The sequence below is a fragment of the Dromiciops gliroides genome, chromosome 4 (genome assembly GCF_019393635.1).
Source record: "Dromiciops gliroides isolate mDroGli1 chromosome 4, mDroGli1.pri, whole genome shotgun sequence".
NCBI lineage: Eukaryota > Metazoa > Chordata > Mammalia > Microbiotheria > Microbiotheriidae > Dromiciops > Dromiciops gliroides.
The window spans coordinates 32,379,597-32,392,868 of NC_057864.1; the positions used below are offsets into that span (position 1 = coordinate 32,379,597).

Genomic DNA, 13,272 nt, shown 5'->3' on the forward strand with positions numbered 1-13,272 from the left:
TTGAGAAATTGGGCAACAAACTTGGGTGAGAAAAGGGGTTTATCATGGAAAAGGTGTGAGGCCCTGAGCTGGGGAAATCCTCTGCATGGAGATTATGGATGTTGATGAGATCAGGGGATATCTTGTAGAGGAAGAGAAGCCAGAACAGCAGGGACCCTCTGGTCAGTGAGCCATGCCAGCCGCGGAGGCCCTTGTCTTGGTTCCTCAAGAGAGGAGGAAGCCACGTTGAGGCTATAGGACCAGGGATTGTTCTGATTAGGCTGCCTTGGGGTGGGGGCAAGGAGGGGGAGGGGGCTATGAGCTACCCTACCTGGCTCTAGGAATTGAAGGCCTGACTTCCTGAGCATCACAGAGCAGCTGGAGTAACTGCAGCATCTGCAGAGCTGGAGCCTCCTACTTCAGGGTCCACCTGGTAGCTGCCTGACCTCAGGGGACCCTGGCACACCTGCAGCATCTGGGACCCCAGGCTCAGGGAAGGCAGGGCAGCAGGAAGGCCTGAGGCTATCTGGTGGCTTTCCTTTAATTCCTTTTTCCCCCCTAGGGCAATGAGGGTTAAGTGACTTGCCCAGGGTCACACAGCTGGTGTCAAGTGTCTGAGGCCGGATTTGAACTCAGGTCCTCCTGAATCCAGGGCTGGTGCTTTATCCACTGAGCCACCTAGCTGCCCCTTATTTGGTGGCTTTCCAAGGCCCTTAGACCCTTGCTCATTAACTCCTCCCCCCCATCTCCCTCCTGAAGAGGACCCTCTCCATCCTATTAGGATGACGCCTTCCCTCTACATCTTCACCCAAATAACCAACACTGACAAGGCTGTGAAGATTTGCAAAGCACTTAGTATGTTATCTCTTGACCCTCACAAACAACTCTTGTGAGGTACTATTAGCAGCTCCACTTTACACATTCAGAAACAGGTTTACACTTAATTGTTAAGTGTGGCTCTTAGGAACAGTCCTGGAAGGTCAAGGTTGCAGCCTCCACGCTGGGGCCTCTGTCCAGGGAGGAGGGCTAGGGAACAGTCCTTGCCCTTGTCAATGCCCAAGTGCACACAGAGCAGGGACTCAGCAGAGGCCACTGGATAGGATGACAAATTCTGGATGACGGGAGGAAACTCCCCCATGGATAAGGCTTCTGGAAGATCAATCTTACCCTCACCAGGGGATGCCCACACAAACCCAACCCTGGGAGAAAGTGGCCATGTGCAGTTGGGCCTCTTGGACGAGCTGCCATGACCCACCTGAGGAGCGCCTGGGGTGGGTGGGCGCTCGTCCCACAGCTGTGACACTTGAGGTTCAGTGATAGCCAAGCAAGAGGGCACCAGGACCCACTGACTACCTAAAAGCTCCCTGGAAACAGCTGCTTGATTCCGAGGGAGGGAGGGAGGGAGGGAGGGCCAAGGTTAGTTAGGGTGGTCTAAGAAGCACAGCCCTTTGGCCCCTCAAGCCAGGCTCACGACCACCCTGTCACACATGAGGGAATGGAGGACCGACCAGTAGTCCAAAGGCTTCGAGTCTCAGGAACTCACTATCCTGTCCTAGGAGCTACCAGAATAGTTTCCTATTAATTAAAATCAACGTCTGTCTGTTCCTTCTTTGGTCCTTGCCCTCCATACTACAATAAGTGGCTATAGCAGTTCAGGCTGGAGAAGGAATGGGACTAGGTCCCCTGTGGCACAGTAGCAAAGACCCTTCTTGGGGCGGCCCGCCCGCCTCCCCATTTGGGGTCCATTGTCTCTCTGGGCTGGGCCCCCAAGGACTTGAGGGGCTGGAGCAGCTGGAGGCGCTGGGCAGGGGGTGTGGAGAAGTAGGCCTTTTGCTCGTCCGAGTAGCGCTCTACCGGGGCCACGGCGTCCCTGTAAGTCCAGTCTCTCCAGTGGAAGTTGAAATTCTCCAGCAGAGCAATGCGGCCCTCCTGGGTGGGCACACAGTCGGGAGGCGACAGGGGTGGCAAATCGGGCACCTCCACCCCCGGAAGCAGCAGCACCCCACGAATGGCAAACCAACCCCCATAGCGGGGGTGGATGCATACACCGGCGATTTTCTATAGGAGAAAGGCAGGAGTCTAGAGGCCTCCATGACCCTAAATCCCATAATCCTCCTGGTCTAACTTGCTTCCAATGCAGGAGCCCCTTTAAAGTATCCTGGACTGGGGGGAGGAGGGTCACCCACCAGCTAGAACCCAGGCCCGGATGCCCTGCAGCTCTGGCCTCTTCCAAGGGTTCTCTGCTCTTCCTGGCATCTAGGCCCCTCGCCCTCTCATTCAGTCTGCCTAAGGTGTGGCTGGGGAGCTGAACCCATACCCCAGCCCAGGTCTGACCAGGACAAACCCTTCTTCGTTCATTCAAAGGGGCAGACAGGCCAGGGAGGGGTGCAATGAGATTCTTAGGGTGAAGGAGAGAGTTCCCTCCTCCTCCCATCCCAGCAGGGCTGGCTAGGGAATTTTGCAGCAGTGATCTCAATGGGATGCCCTTCTCCCATATCGGATCCCTGGGCCTCCCCTTCCACTCTCCCTGCTCCACCTGGGGCCACCCACCTCACCAACCTTGTCTCCCCAGGGGTCAGACTCCACGTCTCGCCGCTGGTAGTAGTAAGCAGCCCCTGCCACGTGGGCAGCTGTCTGGGCTAAGATTTTGGGGCGCCGGTTCGGGTGCATGTCATAGTCAGTGATGATGTTCACCTCCTGCTCTGGAAGGCTCTGGCCAGGGACAGAGAAGATAGGGTCATCTCAGCACAAGCAACAGTCCCCTTCCTATGTGCATGGGAGGAGCCCCTAGTTTGAGGTGAGGGTCGCTGCTCAGGGTCTGATTTGTTCTGGCAGAGGCTGGCAGTGTGGCAGGGAACTGGGATAGTCTTTGGCCAAGGAGGGGAGTCAACCTTCCAGGGATCCGGCTGTAGAATAAGCAGGCCCAGGAGAGGAGAGGAGAGGAGGGGAGGGGCAGGTGGGTAAAGGTTTGTAATGAGAGGACAGAGGCAGGGAGGCTGGGCTGGAGGAGGGGGCCTGGCCCAACCCACCTTAGGGACAGGGGGCCCTGGAGGCCAGAAGGGGCCTTAGAGATCACTTGGCTCAGGGTTCAGAAAGGGGTAGAGGGGCAGCTAGGTGGCGCAGTGGATAGAGCACCGGCCCTGGATTCAGGAGGACCTGAGTTCAAATCCAACCTCAGACACTTAACACTTACTAGCTGTGTGACCCTGGGCAAGTCACTTAACCCCAATTCCCTCACTAAAAAAAAAAGAAAGGGGTAGAGACACTTCCTTGGAGCCTGACAGGAGGAGGTGGAGGAGGAACAGGGGCCTTGGTTTTACCTTCTGAAGGTTGGTGAGATGGTAGGCTACACACTGGTCCACAGGGTCCTTCAGAGGTTGCAGGTGGGCACTCTGCAGGAAGGGCTTGAGGGCTCGGTCAAACATGGCAGGGGTGCTGAGGACCACAAAAGCAAGTGTAGGCCCAGGGAAGGGCAGCTGGAAGGCTGGGGGCAGCAGTGCATTGTACCATCCCACCTGGGCAGAGACAGGTAGAGGGGGCTCAAGAGATACGCCATGTCTACCCCTCCTGTCTAGCCAGCCTTGGCTACTGACAGAGGCCTTTCCAAGTCACCCAGGGGCCAGCCTTGACCAGAAGGTTGAGAGGCACTGGCTGGAGGGAGGAGTCACAGCTGCCCCCAGGCCTGGGCTGAGTGACCCTGAGCCAGTCCCTTCCTCTGCCTTGGGGCACTCCCCTTTACAGGGCAGGGCTGAAACACACCTCTACTTTCAGATTACCCAGCCTGGGGCTGGCCACTTGCCCTCAGTAGGGGAGCTGGCAGGAAGCAGCAGAGTTGGTGTCAGGTTAAAAATGCAAGGGCCAGTCTTGCCCAGAGGGGAGGTCAGGGGAGGGACACTGTGAGCAAAGTCACAGCTCGGAGGAGGGGAGGCACTTCCCAGCAGTCAGAACTACAGCTAAGGGAATCCATGCCAAAGTTCATCAAAGGCCTGGGGGCAGTGCCAGGTGCCAGGGCTTCTGTTGACCTTCAGTACTTTCCTCGACTGGGGGCTTTGGATTTGGGCTGAGATTCCTGGGTATTTCCCTTTGGGAATTTTTCAGGAATTGCCCACTGAATGCTATTTGCATTTTGGCCTTCCCCGTTCTAAGCCATCTGGGGGGCTTTCTTCTATGATTTCTTGGCCCAGCTCTGGTTTTGATTGTGGCTTTCAGGGTCTAATGGTCTCTTCTTGATCGTTTGTCCAAAGCACGTTTTGGATGCTTTGCTTGGTAGGTGTTTTGGAGTCATTTTGCTTTTCTCACTGCCACAATTGCTCTTTTTTTGTTTGCTCCTGTTTTCCAGCCTTATTTCTCTGTTGGGGGCTTTGTGTTCAGGCCAGTCTCTATACACTCCTGGAGGGAATGTTTGAGTCATGTTGGCTCCTGTTTCATAAAGTCTTGGGTCCCATCCTTGCCTTTTCTGGGTATTCAGTGCTGGCTTGTTCAAACATCTCAGATCAGGCTGGAAACCTGCAAGCTTTCAGGGTACCCAAAGCTGCTTGGTACAAGGTGAAGTCTGATTGCTGCCCCCTGATTGGACCTTTACAAGCTTCTGACCCCAGTTTGGGTCTGAGCAATACAAAGGTAGGATTGTCCCCGGTTGAAGCTCCAGTAGGTGACTCCAAGCCTGTTAGCTACCTAGAAGGTGCTGCAGGTTCAAAGCAAACAACGGGCTCCCCCTTTGTTTGAGCTTCCTGAACTGGTTATTCTGGTGCAGGCTTCAGACCAGGATGGAGGCTGAATCTAAGGTCAGATGCAAATAGCTGCTGCTTGCTTCCGTTCCTGCTCCATGCCCAGTCCATAGCTGCAGGCTCTGCCAGCCCTGGGTGCAGGCCCACACCTTACCAATCTGCACTGAATCTGCTGTCGCTTAGCTTCTGGTTCTGCTCCCTGCACAGTGTCAGGCCAACCCCTGTTGGACCTGAGACTAGTGCCTGGGGCAGATCCCGCTGGGGTCAGCGCTGGGGCTGGTGGGCTCTGCCTGGTGCCCTCCTAGCTAATCCCTGCCTCCAGTCCCCACAGCCCTTTGTGTTGAGTCGCTGAGCCCACCTGGCCTGTAAAAAAGCCTCCCTGGAAACGTTCCTTGAATTCTGCCACCACTGCTTGGTTTGCTGCCCTTCTTTAGAGAACCAAATCTTGGCTGGAGTAATTGTGGATGAGGACTCTCCCTCCTACTTCTGCAAACCCTGGCTGGTCTCCAGGCTAAGGGTCAAGGTCAAGGCCGTGCTGGGAACCGCGTGGCAGGGGTGGGCTCAGTATCATGGTCGGGGCCATCGGCAGGCACCAGATTTTGGGGGGATTCATTGTTACCATCTGGGCCAGTGACGGGCACCACACCTGGGGGCCTCAGTGTCAATAACGGTGCCCCGGCCCGCCCCCTCCCTTACCCTGCCCCCACCCAGTCGTCCCGGGGCTGTCCAAAGGTTAAACGCGCTTTGGCTAGACCCAAGTCCGGTCAGTCTGCGGCCCCGGGGGCATTGCACCGCTAGGGAGCCCTCCGGGATGCACCGTGCACCCCACGACCTTCCCTTTCCGCACGCCAAACACGTTTCCACGCGCGAGTCACGTGCGAAGCTGTGCCTGCGCACCTGGAAGGGGTGCACCTCAAAGCCGAAGGGTCCCAGCGTGGTCCGGATCCGGCGTTCCAGCTCAGCTGCCCTCGGCTCCATCGTGTCTGTGCTAGGATCCTAGTGGTCCGCTTCTGTCAGCAGCTCCAGCTCCCACGGGGCGCCGCGGCGGGCGCGCTCCCTGTTGGGATATGTAGTTCGTTGCGCAGACGTATCGGGCCAACGGCTTCGCAGCCTGGCGGCGTGGGCTTCCTGGCAGGCTTTGCGGCTGGCGTCGGCGGGTGGGGCGCGCGCACAGACTGCTGGGAGTGGTAGTTCGGGAGCAGTCCCGAGCCCGTTGTGGCCCTGGGAGGCGGACTCAGTGTTCCAGGAGCCCCCGCGTCGGCGCGCTAGGTTTGAATTGGGTAGCGTCGGTGGGGGTGGATCAAGGGCCATGGCTCCGGTGTCGGGGGGCCGGGCACTGGCGGCGGGCATTGCGCTTTGGAGCCCTCGTTGAGTCCCGAGAGTCCAGAGCCTAGGCTTCCGCGGTAGTCCCGGGCCGAGCCGGCGGCCCCGCCTACCACCGTGAGAGTCTCGGCCTGGCTCCGAGGCAGGCCCGGCCTGAGCCTCGGAGAGCCCTGCGCAGCTCGCTCGCTGTTGGGGCCAGGCCCGGTGCCCTTGCCCCGCGCTACTCCCCGGCTGGGGTCCTCGGGCCCCGGCCGCGGCCTGCCAATATCCGCCCTGGAGCCGCCGCGCCCGATACTGCCCCCGGCGTCTGAGGAGTCCAGCTGGGCTGAGAAGCTCGACTCACTGCTTCAGGCCACGGACGGCAATGTGGCCCGGATCAAGGTGGGCAGCCCTGGGCCTGGCGATGGAAGCGCAGCTGCTTCCGTGGGGCGTCCCCAGCTCGGTAGGCCACACCCGGCCTGGTAGCCTGGCGGTTTCCAGCCCCGCCTCTGGGGTAGAGCTCTGAGACAGACCACGCCCCTAAAGCAGAATGGCCACGCCCCTAGATGTGACCACGCCTTCTCGGGGAGCCTGGTTCTCTTCCCCCCCCCCCCCTTCAGAGACCCTCGGAGAATAGAAGGCGTCCTTGGCCTATTGGAGAGGATCTCCTATGCTCTCTTCCTGGGAGAAGAAAAAGGCTCTGTTAGAAGGGGTCCCCAGAGCCCTAGATTTGGGCTCTGACCTCCCAAGTCCTCAGTTAGCCGGTTTGCATGTGCTTCTCGGGCCTCCTTTTGCTTACCGGTAAAGTGACTTAGAGCCCCTGCCACCTGCAGTGCTGTCTAAGCCAGGGGAGGGGGGCAGCTCAGGGGAGCTGAGGTCTTGCCCCAGGGAGCAGGATTGGACAGTGCTGAGGTTTTCCCTTCTTGCTTTTCTTCTCTTACCCAGCAGCAGCGTCTCTGCCCCCTTGGGGTCTCTTCACCTGCTGATTGTAAGTGTGTCATCCTCTCTCCCTTCACCTCCTAGCCCATTCCCTTCCCTCTGGCTCTGCCCCCACTCTTGCACTGGTGACCATTTCCTCCTGTCCTCTACCCCAGAGGGAATCTGGCTCCTCTGCCTCCGAGGCTGACCCGTCCTTCTCCTGGGAAGGGAGCTGGTCTGTGTGGCCCAGTCTTGGTTTCACCCCTTGCCTTCTTGCCTTCTGCAGCAAGCCTGGCTCCTTCTGGGTCCTGGATGCCCCATTCTAATTCCGAAGGGGAACCCCCTCGCCAGGTCTGGACCCTGGAGCCCCCTCCTGAGGGGCAGGGCTGGGATGACGCCTGTTTCTCCTTGTCGATGTGGGATGAAATTGCCACTCTTCGGAGCCAGCTGCGGACCCAGGCTCAGGTGCAGTGGGGAATGGATCTGTGGGGTGGGGCTCAGGGTCCCCTTGCTCCTCTGGGGCCCAAGGAGACCCTTTTCTTCCTGACCTGATCCAGGTAACAGTGCTGGTGAGTCAGGCTGTACAAGGCCTGATGGAAGACAGGGAGCGTCAGAGGCGTCAGATTGATGATCTGGAAGGTGACTAATCCCTGGGGAGCAGAGCCCCCACAGCAGGCACCCCTCCCTGAAGTCCATGAGGGTGCCCTCTAGGACCATTCCCCCGCTATGGGAGAGGGAAGCAGGGGTTGGAGGGCAGGGATGACACCCCCATTGCTGCCCAGAGGAGCTGGCCCGGCTACGAGGGGCACCTGAAGGGCGAGCAAGGTTGGAGCAGCGAGTGGAAGACCTGAACTCCGAGCTGCAGAGCCTACGTCGGCAACTGCAGGCCCGTCCCGGGGAAGCCGGTGTGACCGCCCTCTTGCGCCAAGAGCTGCAGAATGAGTAAGCATTTCCCTCCTGGGACCCTGCCCCACATGGCCCCTGACAGTCTGATGGTGCCCTCCAAGCTTACCTGCACAGACGTAGCTGGGGGCTTCCTTCCCCAGCTCTTATCCTCTCCCTCTGCAAGCGCAGTGGGGTTGGCCAGGTGGTCTCCTCCCTCCTTCCCTGCCTCACTGATTCCCTGACCCTTCCAGTCGCCAGCTGCTGTGGGAGGAGTACGAGGCTGTTCGAGGGGAGCTGAAGCTAATGCGGGAGCAGCTGGGTGAGTGGGGCTCCCTCCACCATTCTCCCACATCCTGCCCCTCCCCTGAGGCTCCTCTGTAGCCCGTGTGACCACAGCTGCCCTGACTCAGATGCCGGCCTGGCCAATTAGCTGCTTGTGTGATCATGGGCCATTGCTTATGGTGTCTCCCATCCTAGAGACACTGGGAACACATGCACATCATTTCATTCTTTTTTTTGGTTTGTTTTTTTTTAAGTGAGGCAATTGGGGTTAAGTGACTTGCCCAGGGTCACACAGCTAGTAAGTGTCAAGTGTCTGAGGCCAGATTTGAACTCAGGTACTCCTGACTCCAGGGCCAGTGCTCTATCCACTGCACCACCTAACTGCCCTTGTCATTCCATTCTATCACCAAGCATTTAGCAAGTGGACATGCCTGCTGTGAGCACCCCTCTGTAACAGGGACCAGGCCAGGTACAAAGTTATGTAAGATCAGGACTCTGCCCTCTAGCTGCCTCAGTGCACTAGGGGCATCTAAACCAGGAACACAGGCAACCACAAGTGTAGCAGTGAGGGGAATGGAAGGACAGGGAGGGCATCCCGGGCATTGGGAACAGCCTAAGCAAAGGCCTAGAGGCCAGAGACACAGTATGGGTTCAGGGTGGGAAGTCCTGGGGCTACCCAGGAGCATGTGCAGAGGAGAGTAACACCGCAGGAGTCACATGAAGTGAAGAGGACGTTAGCCAGTAGGCTTTGAACTTTCCCCAGGATGAAAGTGTTGAAATGGTCAGTCACACTGAGGGCTGGGGGGAGAGGGCAAGCCCTGTGTCACCTTTGTCTTGATATCCTCTGGTACTCAACTCCGTCCACCCAAAGCAAATGTTTCTCCTGAGGGAAAAAGGAGGGAGGAGAGAGAGGAAGGATGAAGAAGAGAGGAAGGAGGAGAGGAAAGGAAGAGAGAAGTGGAAGAAGGAAGAAGAGGAAGAGAAAAGGGAAGAGGGAAGGAAGGGAGGAAAGGAAGAGGGAGAAAAAGGCAGGGAGGAAGGAAGGGAGGGGGGAGGTTAGGGTCCCGCAGAGAGAAGGAAGGAAGCCACTGCTCCTTTCCCTGTGACTCCCTCCCTGCCCCAGGGGCCAGGTTGTGACCTTCACCCTCTCCCTCAGGCCAACAGCAGGAGTTGCTACTGAGGCAGATGGCTGAGGCCAGGCAGACCCAGGGGCGGAGCTGGAAGGTAGGTGACCTGAAATCCCAGCATTTGAGGGGTGCTTCTCCCTGACCAGGGTGTCCTCTCTGAAAGTCGTCTTGAGATGGGGCTGTTCATTCCACTCTGGAGTAGCTCTGACGCTTGTTCTTCTATCCTCGTAGGAGGGTGGGGGGCTCAGGAGAAACTATCTTGCTGCCCCCCAACCAGCCGCAACCCTTAGGGAGCTCCCTTCCTGCCCTCCCCTAAACTCTGCCCTACCCCATCCCAAGGAGCCCAGCTCATTGAGAGCACTGTGGGGGAGGAGGGGAAGGGCCTGAGTGAAGGGAAAGCTCCGGGATCATCACCGCCTGGCGGCTGTGCCCGGGCAGATGTTGGAGCAGGTGCAGAGTGATCAGGAAGGCCACGGCCGGCTGGTAGACGCTGTCAGGGTGGAGGTCCAAGATGTTCGGCAGGAGATCGATCTTGTCAGGTCTGAGTCTCGTCAGGTCTGGGGCCTGGGTCTGAGCTGGGGCTGGGAGGTAATGGGCCTGCCCTCTACTCAGGGGACATGGTGCCCCCTGCTTCTGGGTGGGAGTCAGTAAGGAAGGAGATGGGTTCCCGGTTTTTGACCTGGCTTTGGGAGGTTATTCTCTTTTCCTTGTGTTGAGCACAAAATTGGGGTCCTGCATGTCCTCTCACTCCCTGGAGTCCCCTCTGCTCCTGCAGAGCCCAGTCCACAAACACGGCAGGAGACGCCCGGCAGGAGAAAAGGCCCGAGCAGGGGCGAGGTAGGATGGAGCTCAGGGGTCTGGGGACAGAGGACCTGGCTCCCCAGCTCAGCCCTGCTGCTCCTTGCTGGAGAGCCAGAGGGAGGGAGGTGAGCCATCTTTGGAAGAGACTTGGCCCAGATCCCAGGCTTGTGCAGAGGACGCCGGCCCCTCCAGTTCTGCTGCCTGCTGCTCCGGGAGGGAGGGGCTAGCTGTACCTGTATTCTGGCTTCACACATGACAGAGGGGGCCTTGCCTGGGCCCCTGTGGCTGGAAGGCCTTGGGCCAGGTTTTGAACCAAGGTCTCCTAGTCCCCTGTGCAGTGCAGGTGACAGTGGAGAGAGCCCAGTTCAAATCTTGTCCTCCACTCTTTTTTTTTTTTTTTTTTTTTTTTTGCAGAGCAGTGAGGGTTGTGACTTGCCCAGGGTCACACAGCTAGTAAGTGTCAAGTGTCTGAGGCTGGATTTGAACTCAGGTCCTCCTGACTTCAGGGCCGGTGCTCAATCCACTGCGCCATCTAGCTGCCCTGTGTCCTCCACTCTTGCTAGCTATGTGACCTCCATGTGCCTCAGGCTCCTCATCTTTAAAGGGGGAACAACAATAACATTCATCTCCTATTATCCAATGAGATTAAATCTATAAAGCCCTGTGTAAATGCTAGCTATTATCAGTAGTGGTTATTGGTATTCTCCTTGGCCCTGCCATCTCATCAGGGGCTTCAGTGCCTGGGGGATCTGAGTTTGTCCTTCTGTGTGACCAAGAGCAGGCTTCTTCACCTTTGGGAGCAGCTTATAAAACCTATAGTCAGTCAATTAACATGAAGTGCCTACTATGCATGGGCAGCTAGATAGTACAATGAGTGCCAGGCCTGAGTTTAAATCTGGCCTCAGACACTTAGTAGCTGTGTGGCCCTGGGCAAGTCACTTCACCCTTTTTGCCTCAGTTTCCTTGTCTGTCAAATGAGTTGGACAAGGAAATGGCAAACCCCTCCAGTATGCCTACTATGTGCTGGGCGCTGTGCTAAGCCCTGGGGACCCAAAGACAGAAGGTGCCAGCTCCCTATGCCTTTCACAAGGGCACCTTCCCATTCCTCAAAGCAGGATTCCTGTTCTACATTGAATCCTGTCCCTGCCCTCAACCCTGATGGTTTCTGTGATCCTCACCTCCCACTTACGAGAAACAGTCAAACCTGTTGAACTGGCGGGGGCGGGGGGGGGGGTCCATAGAGCAGTTTTAGAGAAGATGGGGGCCCCCTCCCTGTGAGGCTGTGATGGCATCAGGCTCTGACCCCTTCCCAGGACTGTTGCCTGACCCTGAGGCCCCCACAGGGCCATGGTGTGTTCTCTGCAGGCCCAAATCCGAGGGGATCCCCCAGCCCGGCCAGACTCTGCCATCTCCAGCTCTGACCTGAGCCTCCTAGACAGTGACAGTAGCTGGGATGTACCTTCTCGAGAGCCAGGTGGGTGAGCTCGTCGGGCTGGAAGCTAGTGTGTCCCCTCCCTTCCTCCACCCCCAGCCACTGTCCCTGACTATCTTCTTGACTGTTCCCTCCATCTCAGAATTGACTTCTGGGCCTCTAGATCAGGGCTTCTTAAACTTTTTGCACGACCTGGGTCTATAGGTATGTAAAATAGATCCACATAACCTTTTACTGTTGCCAAATTTTTTGCAACCCCACGTTCAGTTACGTGACTCCATATGGGTTCACGACCCGCAGTTTATGAAGCCAGGTGGCCACAAGGCAGTGGTCATGTGCTCTTTCCCCTATACCCCTTCTCTCCATCCCCATACTGATCCCTGGAGAGCTTTATGGCCCAGAGCACAGGACTCTGAGCCTGTCTCTCCTCTGACTCCTGGCCTGGCCTTGCCCTGCTCAGCCATGCCAGCAGACCCCCAGAACAACACTGAATCCAGCACCATGTCCAGCATGGAGCCCAGCACGTCCAGGCCTGTGAGGAGCCCCCAGACATCAGACCGGTCCAGCAAGCTGCTCCTCAGCGACCTCTGAATGGGCCGGCCAGCTCTCCATGCCTCAGCCTGCTGAAGGACAAAGCAGAGTCTTCGGGCAGAGGGAGGAAGAGCAGACTGAAGCAGCTCATTCCTTCCCCCAGGGAGATTTCTTGAGGGGCCAAATCCCTGCACTCTGCTCACTGGCTCCCCTCTGGTCCTCCTCATCTCCCCCAGGATGCCTTCCTTTCCCCTATCCTCTAAATCCAGAATAAAAAGTGTTAACTATATTCTTGCCCACTGCAGTCTTTGGAGAAGGTTCCCCCACCCGGGGTGTAAGCTGAACCCCAGGATGGCAGGCACACAGCAAATGGAGGGGGGATTCGGGGGTCAGGCTTCACACAGCCATCCTGGGCAGGTTGGAGTAGGACTTGCCAGGCCTCCCAGCTTCCCCCACTAGGGCCAGGCCTGGTTGTAGGAGTCTCTCTCCACATCTGGCTGTGGGATTCCTGAGTGCCCAGTGTCATGCAGCAGTGACACAAGCATTAAGAGATAATAATTAAGAGCATGAAGAGACTAAGGCACCAGCTTAGACTAAGCAGTTTTTGGCAGGCCCAGGATCCATGGGAGAGGTACAAAAATGGGGCTGGTAGAGGAAGACCTGAGGAAAGCAGCAGGATAGCTGTGGTCTCACTGGGTCATTCCTGCTCATGGGGCAGCCTGGCCTTCCTCTTAGAAGGCCTTGAATGTCTTGCCACACTCCAGGTTATCAGGCAAGAGGGAAGTTCCTTGGAACAAATGAAAGAAGATAAAAATTCAGAACTAGGACAAAAAGAGGCCCGGAGGAAGGAATGCTGAGCTTTATCAGGAGGCTGAGGAAGAAGGGAAAGGACCACTAGGGACTCTTCCCAAGGAGGGAGAGACATTCAAGTCAGTTGAGAGGAAGAAGAGAACTGATGGCAGTGCAGGATGCCTCCTGAGGGGGCGGTACTGAGGCACCTGTTTGCCCCAGGGACATCCCTAGATTTCTGCCTTCCTGCGTCACGTGTATGGGATGTGACAGAACGCTTGTCAAACTTGGTGGCGTCTAACCACCTTTTAGTGATTCGCAGGGACATGATTCCAGGCATTATTGCTGTGGCTTAGGAAGTCTTAGCTGGGGACCAGTTTTGGTTTTTGTTTATTTCTCTGCTCTGGAAGATGGAGGCAGTTTTGGGGACTGAATAGCAAGTTAGAAAGATGTTATCTGGAATGGACTTGGGATTCTGGCTTAAAATATAGGGATCCTG

At 57.2% G+C, this 13,272-nt stretch overlaps 2 protein-coding genes across 7 annotated transcripts; one reads left to right on the top strand and one right to left on the bottom strand.

The window, feature by feature from the left end:
- Positions 1-811: 811 nt before the first annotated feature.
- MMACHC (metabolism of cobalamin associated C) lies at positions 812-5,796 on the bottom strand. Of its 3 annotated transcripts, none has more exons than XM_044002534.1 (4): positions 5,604-5,796; positions 3,300-3,494; positions 2,539-2,691; positions 812-2,037 (listed from the first exon to the last, which is right to left on the bottom strand). In XM_044002534.1, the coding sequence occupies exons 1-4, from the start codon at positions 5,682-5,684 to the stop codon at positions 1,654-1,656; spliced, it is 813 nt and encodes a 270-aa protein (XP_043858469.1). In that variant the 5' UTR covers positions 5,685-5,796; the 3' UTR covers positions 812-1,653. The 3 variants fall into 3 exon arrangements, with proteins under 3 accessions (XP_043858469.1, XP_043858468.1, XP_043858470.1); XM_044002533.1 differs by having other exon boundaries at positions 2,530-2,691; XM_044002535.1 differs by having other exon boundaries at positions 2,530-2,691; positions 3,300-3,414; positions 5,604-5,729.
- A 200-nt stretch (positions 5,797-5,996) lies between these two features.
- On the top strand, positions 5,997-12,273 carry CCDC163 (coiled-coil domain containing 163). Of its 4 annotated transcripts, none has more exons than XM_044002530.1 (10): positions 5,998-6,410; positions 6,954-6,996; positions 7,213-7,391; positions 7,484-7,565; positions 7,709-7,868; positions 8,063-8,130; positions 9,250-9,317; positions 9,659-9,759; positions 11,365-11,495; positions 11,914-12,273. In XM_044002530.1, exons 3-10 carry the CDS (start codon positions 7,239-7,241, stop codon positions 12,042-12,044), a joined length of 894 nt encoding a protein of 297 aa, XP_043858465.1. In that variant the 5' UTR covers positions 5,998-6,410; positions 6,954-6,996; positions 7,213-7,238; the 3' UTR covers positions 12,045-12,273. The 4 variants fall into 4 exon arrangements, with proteins under 4 accessions (XP_043858467.1, XP_043858465.1, XP_043858464.1 ...); XM_044002529.1 differs by having other exon boundaries at positions 6,957-6,996; XM_044002531.1 differs by lacking the exon at positions 5,998-6,410 and adding an exon at positions 6,651-6,809 and having other exon boundaries at positions 6,957-6,996.
- Positions 12,274-13,272: the final 999 nt, after the last annotated feature.

Excerpts from the sequence above, each read along its gene's own strand:
- MMACHC (XM_044002533.1), bottom strand. The coding sequence starts at position 5,684 with ATGGAGCCGAGGGCAGCTGAGCTGGAACGCCGGATCCGGACCACGCTG. Across the intron at positions 3,495-5,603 it reads TTGAGGTGCACCCCTTCCAG|GTGGGATGGTACAATGCACT; the intron begins GTGCGCAGGCAC and ends GTCTCTGCCCAG. Across the intron at positions 2,038-2,529 it reads GGGGAGACAAGGTTGGTGAG|AAAATCGCCGGTGTATGCAT; the intron begins GTGGGTGGCCCC and ends TTTCTCCTATAG.
- CCDC163 (XM_044002532.1), top strand. The coding sequence starts at position 7,239 with ATGCCCCATTCTAATTCCGAAGGGGAACCCCCTCGCCAGGTCTGGACC. Across the intron at positions 7,392-7,483 it reads AGCTGCGGACCCAGGCTCAG|GTAACAGTGCTGGTGAGTCA; the intron begins GTGCAGTGGGGA and ends GACCTGATCCAG. Across the intron at positions 9,760-11,364 it reads CAGGAGATCGATCTTGTCAG|GGCCATGGTGTGTTCTCTGC; the intron begins GTCTGAGTCTCG and ends AGGCCCCCACAG.